This window comes from Eublepharis macularius, chromosome 5 (genome assembly GCF_028583425.1).
Source record: "Eublepharis macularius isolate TG4126 chromosome 5, MPM_Emac_v1.0, whole genome shotgun sequence".
Taxonomy (NCBI): Eukaryota; Metazoa; Chordata; class Lepidosauria; order Squamata; family Eublepharidae; genus Eublepharis; species Eublepharis macularius.
Window position 1 is genome coordinate 144547969 of NC_072794.1, and position 8936 is coordinate 144556904.

General features: G+C 39.2%; 1 protein-coding gene across 1 annotated transcript; it reads right to left on the reverse strand.

Moving 5' to 3' along the window:
* Positions 1 to 824: 824 nt before the first annotated feature.
* On the reverse strand, positions 825 to 8819 carry LOC129330819 (oxidative stress-responsive serine-rich protein 1-like). The gene is made up of 4 exons (XM_054981024.1): positions 8793 to 8819; positions 3643 to 3763; positions 2207 to 2311; positions 825 to 1712 (listed from the first exon to the last, which is right to left on the reverse strand). Exons 2-4 carry the CDS (start codon positions 3717 to 3719, stop codon positions 1010 to 1012), a joined length of 885 nt encoding a protein of 294 aa, XP_054836999.1. The 5' UTR covers positions 3720 to 3763; positions 8793 to 8819; the 3' UTR covers positions 825 to 1009.
* Between the last annotated feature and the right edge of the window lie 117 nt (positions 8820 to 8936).

Here is an 8936-nt window from a genome sequence, read left to right on the forward strand (position 1 = left end):
TAGTATTAACAATGCAGGCTCCTTTGTAAAGTGCAGCTAGATGAAAGGGAAAGAAGAGGCAAGGTCAGAGCTCTTAAAGCTACACATGGCTTGCAAGAGCCCACTGATAAAGCAGGCTAAACTTTGTGTGGCATGCCAGCTGGCCTTGTTACATAGTGCCAATTATTTTAGAAGCATCAATCCACTTGGAAAACCATTAAACTTAACTTAGTGATTGCTTATGTAAAAAGCTTTGAGAGAAGGTCCACACTAATACTTTTGTTGCATTTAAGTTTACGTCTTTTGTACATTCAGCCAAGTAATGTTCCAGAGATGCAGAAAGATTTGGACAGTGTAGGGCTTCTCACCAGACTGATCAATAAACAGTTTATACCTCTTAAATATTATTACAAAAGTTTTATGCAAAAAATCCAGGTGGAGTGCTAAATGGGAACAGGGAATGACAGATCTAGGGATACTTTAATAACTTATGCCTAGACTTGCCACTGAAATTTTGACCAAAATTCAAAACTAATTCTGAAAACAAAACAAAGGCACACTGACTGCAGAGTTTCAATAAGGCTAGCAAAATTGTTCAGATGGGTTTTGCACACCCCTACTTAGGCCAAGCCATTTCCAAGCCACAGAAGAGCTCTTGAAAACATTATGTCAGCATATGCAAGGAACTATTTCAATGTTCCACTCCTTCATGAGGAGATGGCTTGGATATAATGCTGGATTTTAAGCAAGTTTAGATTTTTAAAATATGGTTACTTTCAATGATATAGTGAGAACAGAAGGATGGATCATGGAGGAAACTTTACTGAGGTGCAGTCTTGAAATTGTGAATCTAATGGAACTTTCATACAGAAGCCATCGTCTCTTTTTTTACTTTATTAAAAAACTACACTGTATGGCGCAAATAAACATTTGATCAAACACACAGCAATGACAATGGATACACTTCCAACTATGGCACTGAGGGAACATCTCACTATCACCACTGAATTTCCAACCCATGATTCTCATGTCAAGTGTACATCATCTCTGCCATGTGGGACATTTTCTTGGGGATATACAAATAATACTCCATGTACCCTGAGAGATCTTCAATAGTCACATCATCCACAAAGACACGAGCTTGCTCAGAACAAGACCGGGCAGAGCCGGATGAAAGTGTACCAGAGGGTGACCTGTTTGGCAATGACTGTGAACGCACTTCCAGGACTGCCTTCTCACATTCCGATAGGACACTCCGCAAACCAGAGAAGGAATATGCTTCTATTGCTTGCCACGGTTTGCATCGGCATTCCTTGTCCGGACAAGAACACTGCTTCACATAACTCAGCTTGGATAACGACTGGAAATCTGAAGGATGGCTGGAATCCAGGCTGGTCTCAAAGGCCAAAGAAAAAGCAGGACAGCTCTTTCTCAAATTCTCTGAAGGTTGCTCACTTGTGCAAGTGCTCTGGTGCTCTGCTCTTCCTCTCCTGCAGTTACTGCTGTCAAAAAGAGGACATCTCTTTCCTCCCAAGTATGGCTCTTCTGTAACACCAGGGTCTGTGCTGAGTTTGCTCTTCAAAGCATCTACCTGGCTTTTGTGCTTAAGCTGGTTATTTGCAGAGGATGCTTTCATGTTGCAATATGTAAACTTGGGGGGATGCAGGACAGGAGATTTGGAACGCCTGCGGCGCTGTGGCCTCGTTGCCCCTCTCAAGGGTTTTCTTGCACACCTGTAGAGAGAACAGAAAATATTCAGAACCTGGTATAAGAATTCATTTTAAGTGTCATCTAATCTAAAAAGTTTTTCTAAAATTCTGAGGATAAGTCTGCTGAAAGGGTCATAGAATAGAAAAGATCACAGAGTTGGACTCAGCAAAGAATTTCTGTGGGCACAATGGCTTCTACCTGTGTAGCGTGACTTTCTCAGCTCCCTCCTCTGGTGGCAGCACAAAATACACCCCCTCAAAGATCAACCTGAGGGTAAATGCAACGAACACAAGTCACAGCATTTATTCTCATCATTTATAAACTGCCTTCATCATGAGACAAGATCTTAAAGGATGGCTGAGACAGGGTCCAAGCAGAGATCACATCACTGATCTTTAACTGATCTAGCCACCCAAATAAGCACATATAACAACTGCAAACAGGAAGATAAAGAAAGTGGATTTAATTTTTAAGGATAATTTGCCTTGAACAGACCGCTGATAGTAACAAATCTTACCCATGCCAGGTCTCTCTTGAGCAGACAGTTTGATGCCTGGCTCCATCCACAGTTGCTCGGACAGGAGCTCTCAGGCTTGTACCTTCACTCATAGATGTAGAAGACCTGTGATGAGAGGAAAAAACAGCATGTTAAAAATTATTAAGTTTGAATGTTAGTATTAAATCTGCTGCCTACTGGCAGATCCACATTAAATCTGCTGCCTACTGACAGATTCACATGACAGACATTTTAAGTATAGTTGCAAGGCATGCCCAGATCTTCCCATCATCTGGAATAATTTCCCGATTTACTGCTTACTTATAAATAAATGAGAATTATGATGTAGTACTGGCATACTCCTTTGTGATATTGTTTGAATTAAAATCTCGGATACAAAATTGTTTGGGTCCCTAATGTTGTCTAAAAAGTGGAGCCTTGCGCAGTTACCTAAAACTGAATTACTGAAATCTTATTTGCCTTCACTTAAACTCCTTGAGCATGATTTTTATGCTAGGTTTGCCTTGCCAGTCGTACTGTTTTTAAACCTTTCAACTTCCTGAAGTTATGCTGTTTTAACAAAAAAAATTTTAATCCACTGTATTTGGAACTGGGTCCTCATTTTCAAACCCAGCAATTCCCCACTCTGTAGAAATGATATTTGTTTTTCAGTAGGTCTAGCACTCTGATTCTAAGCATGTTACATAACAACTCCCACAGATTTCAGGCACTTATGTTTACATAAGATGCTTTAGAATTTGAATGCAATCTATCTTTCATGTACTGTTGGCTGTTCCTTCAGTTAATTAGTTATTTGCTCACTTCCCTGAAAGTGAAAGATAAGGATATCTCTTGTATTGTACATTAGGATGAAGATCAAAGGGAAGCTCACATATCTGTCTTTATTTTATCCTGCATAACTGTTTTTCCTTCTCACTCACTGAATGAATGGTCCATAGTCATGAAAGTCTACCTGTCTATTTTAAATAAAAACCACTTTTTAGACAATAAAAAACATGGTTATGTATTTTTCGTCTATTTTTAAAAAAATAGCATTTGCACTTCATCTTTCTGTTTTAGATGCAGAGGAGTTAACCGTGTTTGTCTGTAGTAGCACAATCAAAAAGAGTCCAGTAGCACCTTTAAGACTAACCAACTTTATTGTAGCATAAGCTTTCGAGAATCACAGTTCTCTTCGTCAGATGCATCTGACGAAGAGAACTGTGATTCTTGAAAGCTTATGCTACAATAAAGTTGGTTAGTCTTAAAGGTGCTACTGGACTCTTCTTGTTTCTGTTTTAAAAACACTTCAAAACATATCAAAATAATAAAAATATATACAAAAATACTTAACATGGCTTACAATAGAATAGGTTATGATCACAATAAAACTAACACCAATAAGAACAGTAAAATAACTATATATGAGACAAATTCATCTGGCCATCATCACCTACCCAGCTGGATCTACTCTCAGTTTCTTGAAAGCGGTTTGCAAACTTTCTTCATCTCCTTCTTTAGATTCTGAATCCATTGGTAGACTGTTAGGATATTACTGGATCTGCCATATAATGAATACTAACAAAAGAAAAATCAATTACATTGAGCTGAGTTGGAGAACATTTCAGGGAAACTCTACATAAATGCAACAAAATACATTTTAAGATTATTGAAGCAGCACTGGAAATAGCACTTCATCATTACTTGTATTACACATAGCTCAGACACAGTTTGACTCACATTGACACCACACGTGAAGAGACATCTTACAAAAACAGGTTGAGCTTATTTGGTAAAAGGATTCAAGATTTAATTTCTATCAACACTCATGTCACTGAAGGTACACATTTGTCTGCATTACTTTGAACTATTTGCCAATCACCAATAAAAACATACATGAATACAGGGCTTTTTTCTGGGAAAAGAGGTGGTGGAACTCAGTGGGTTGCAGAAGGCAATCTAAACTCCCCTCTGTCTGGAGATCAGGGGGCGGGGCCACCAGCCATGTGACCATTTTCAAGAGGTTCCAGAACTCCGTCCCTCCGTGTTCCCCCTGAAAAAAGCCCTGTATGAATATATGATATGTGAATACTTAGCAGTCACGAGCTTAAATGGGAAGCTGACCCATGGAATACTAAAGTTGAAATAGAAGCAACTGATATATGATATTTACTGAGAGAAAAACTATCCCTTTTCTTCACTAACCAATCCTAAACCACAAGATTAATTGCAGAAGAGAAACGACTTAATAGATAAATATTTTATTAATCATGCAAGCCAATAGCCGAAGCCATATTTTTCATATTGGAACCAAGGCTGGGAAAAGTACAGATGTTTAAACAACCGGTGAGGGAAACTACATAAAAGTAAATTATTTTTTTGCCTCTGATCAGAACTCTTTACATATCAGGAGGGAAAGGAAAATGTGTTTACACCTGGAAGCAAAGATTATAGTAAATAAAGTGTAATCAAAACAGGAAGTTTTTTCTTACTGAATGTTGTTAGTGGCATTCAGGAAATTAAAGCACAATTTTGGATTTCCACTCTAATTCATGGGCACAGCTAAATGGACTTTATGAGGTTTTCCTATGTTAATTTTATGATCATCATCACAGCTAGGTATGACATACCAGACTTCATATGATTGTTTTAATTTGAAATAGCACCACAGAAGTCTACTCCACTGTTTGTTGAATGTATTATCTTGCTCTTACTGTATTCTTTTCTATTTTTGTAATTCCATTTTCTCTGCATTGTTTGACATATCATGTCTGTTTTTTCCATTGTCTCTAATTTTTGTGACCTTAGTCCTATTGAATTGTTTGTTGGATATTTCATGTTATTTGACAGCATTGTTTTACAATGTATGAAAACTGCCTTGAGTCTCAGCAAGAACAAAGAGCTGTAAATAAAGCAAATAAATAAGTGACTGCTCACTTATACTGCAACAGAAGTACCATGGGATTCAGTTCCTGCTTATGTCATATTAGTGGTATGAAAGTAGGAGAGAACAAATCTCACTTAATCAGTAGGCTCCAGCAAATATACTGAAATGTAACCATGCATGGTTACACTCTCTCTCTCTCTCTCTCTCTCTCACACACACACACACACACGCACACACACACAATGTTTTAGCAAGCATTTTCACAGTAATCAACCCATAATCATATTAGAATCAGAGTTTAATTTTCTTTAGAGGGCACTGATAATGGTGGAACTATCTTGTGGATATGAAGCATTGTGATCACAGTTCAGTTTAGAAGAAACTGAATGCATAAGCACTGATAGAAACCACAGCTTGGTGGTAGATTATCTGCTTTGCATGCTGAAGATTCCAGGTTCAATCCCACACATTTCCAGTTAAAAGGAACAGGTAGTAGATGATGTGAAAGACCTCTTCTTTAGACATGGAGAACTGCCAGGGTAGACTATGCTGTCCTGATAAACTGATAGTTTGACTCAGTATAAAGCAGCTTCATATGTTAGTTGACTTTTTAAGATTTAAAGGATAAGTATTTTAGGGCTGCAAAGTACACCCACCAGCTCAAGGAATGCAGAAAGGTACCGGCTGGATATTACAAGCAGAAAGGTACCGGCTGGATATTAGGAAAAACTTTTTCATGGTCAGAGTACTTCAAAGGTGGAATCAGCTGCCTAGGGAGGTGGTAAGCTCCCCTTCACTGGCAGTTTTTAAGAAGAGGTTGGATGAATATTGGTCAGGATGCTTTAGGCTCATTCTGCATTGGGCAGGGGGTTGGACTAGAAAGTCTGTATGGCCCCTTCCAACTCTGTGATTCTATGAAATACGAATGACTGGGAAATTACCATTAACATTTTGTAGATGGGCTGAAGTTAGAATTTAACAAATAATGAAGTACAGAAGAAATGTTTTTTTCATTTACATAAGGACCAATTCATAGGACCAATAATCCACATTGTAAGCTGAAAATCCCTGCAACCTTTAATAATTTCCTGGCATTATGATATATACCAGACTGAAAATACTGTGATTTAATAATATTAGCTCTCATAGAATCTAACCTTCTGAACATTTTCAGAAATTTTCTGAAGAACAAGCAATGTTTGTACTAATTCGTATCAAATTAGTCTATACTAATATTTTGGTTGGTAATTGATGGCTTTTGTAAGTTTGTAATTGTAATTGTAATTGTAAGCTTTTGTAATTGTGCTGTTCTCTTCCATAATTCAATTGTTGGGATGGTTAATTTATTTTTATGTTATTTATAGTCCACCTTGCTCACTGAAACTCAAGGCAGATTATATAGAGTAAGTCAATATGCTCAACAGCTGGGACATTTCAACAAACAACATGGATTGCAGAAATTTGAAAACCAGCAGAAATCCAATACAGAGCTGAAACAAAACAAGCAATTTTACATAACATGTTTAATGATGCAGAAACTATGCAGTAAGAGCATAACTGCAGCAACAGATGTGCTATAGTCTACAGTCCCCTGATCTTTACCAAAGCATGTCTCTGAACCATTTCCTTTCAGAACAACGCTACTGCTCATGATTGTCCACAAAGCAATGATAGTTTATATCAAAACTGCATTCTGGTCATAATATCCATAGTTTAAGAGAGTAACCTGAAGTAGATGACATCCCTGCAAACAGACACACTCTCCTAATGGTCTATGTTTTATACTCCAATGAGCTTATCTTCAGGCTATTTTGATAAACAACTTAAATACCTTAACATAAATGTCTTTTATCGGTCTCCTCCTAGAGACCATCATGGGCAAATATTGGTTACTCGGATCTCTCCCTTCCCAGCTGGGCAACCAACACTTGCTCTGAATTACCTCCCCTTCCCATCCCTTCTCACACAACTATTTTGACCTGAGATTTAATTATTCATCAGAGGCTTAGAAAGAGGCGAAGGGTGTAATGGAAGTCTTAGCGTAGTTCAAGCAATAGAAACACAGATTACAAAGAAACTTTGTGGTGTTTTTTAAACAACAGACTTCACTGAAATTATTTTTGATGTATCCACACTCTTATGACAAAACTGATTCAACTCTTCAACAATTTCACTCAGGATGTTCTACAAAATGAAGAGTCATTTCCTTAGTATCCAGCTCTACATAGCAGGACCCACAAGTTGCAAAACCAAAGAATGTGTACTCGCCACAAAAATCAATATGCTCCATATTTTGCATTATCCAGTCTTTTCTATTGTCACTACTTTAAAAATACATGATGTGCATGCATGGCAGTCACAGGATTGAATTCAGCAGAGAATTTCCATAAATAGAGCATGAGAGGGATTTTCACCAGTTCCCCTCTCCTGCTGCACACCAACTACCTCCTTGCACTGTTCCTGGGGGTGCCCTATCCTCCAGAATTAAGGGCAGGAGAGGGGAACTATGAAGTTTCCCTTGAAGGAAATCCCTTGTCCATAGATTCAAGTGGATCCAAGTCCATATCACAAAAAGCCATTTGTTAACATTTAAGGCTATCTGCCATGCAGCTTCAAAATTATATTTTATAATGGGTCTGACTGGCACAAGAGGTTTTAGAATTATGTTGTAATGCTACAAATAAATGAAACATTCACTTATGGAATAGACTTACTGAAGTTGTCAGCAAATAAGCAAGTGTTTTGATTTTCGTTAGGATATCAGACCAAACTAACATAATTTTTAACAAGACTAATAAGTGCATCTCCTCAAGAAGGAAAAGAGAACAAGGACCAACAAACACACAAACCCTTCTCATACACCAGTGAACAGTTTTTGAAAGATAACTGGGAGGTTCCAGCTAATTTCAAAACGACAGCTGTCATGTGGGGTTAGGGAGGGGGGGGGAGAAAGCCCAGTTGTGGTGGACACAAGCACCACAGACTGAACATTCTGTTTCAGTATCAGTATCGAAGAGAAGCATGCTTGCACAGATCTATACAGATGCATTGGAGTCTGAGGTCAACAGAGCTTACCCCTCAGTCAAGCATCTAGCCATACAGCCGGGCAAAACTGTCAGATCAGAAACTGCATACATGCTCTTGACTTTAAGCAAAACATGTAGTTTATTTTCAGGTAGGAAGCCGTGTTGGTCTGCAGTAGAACAGCAGGATTTGAGTCCAGTCGCATCTAAGAGACCAAGAAGATTTTCAGGGTGCAAGCTTTCGAGAGTCAGAGCTCCCTTCTTCAGATACTTTGAGTCTGACTAAGTGACGATCGAAAGCTACACCCTGAAAATCTTGTTGGTCTCTAAAGTGCCCCTGGATTCAAATCCTGCAGTCTATTGTGAATCGCTGTAGACTCCGAAAGCTAAAAGTGGTCGAAATTCGACAGCCGACTCTGGCATTAGATGGAAGCGGCTAGCACCTAAGCAAATAAGGCCAGTGCAATATGAAATGTAGGGAGGGGGAAAGCATTTTCAATCCGCTCTTCCCTTTGGCCACTTCTAAAGAAGCCTCCGCCTTGAGGGAAAAGAAGTGAACTGGCAGCTGAGGGAGTTGCCCGGAGAGGGCCCCGCCGAAGCGAACCCCGACGGAAGGGAGCCCATTCCCCACTCGCGCAACCACTTTGCCTTCTCATCAGGCCTGGACCCGCGCCTTCTCCCCTAGCGCACCACTCACCCTCACACAGCCGAGAAAGTCACTGTCGGAAGTGAACGAAAAAAACAACAGGAAGTGTCGACAACAGGCACGCATGCGCACGCCGCCGAGGGAAGCTTTCCCGCGCGCAGGAATTCCAAATCTCTGGCAGAGAGAGAGAGAAGA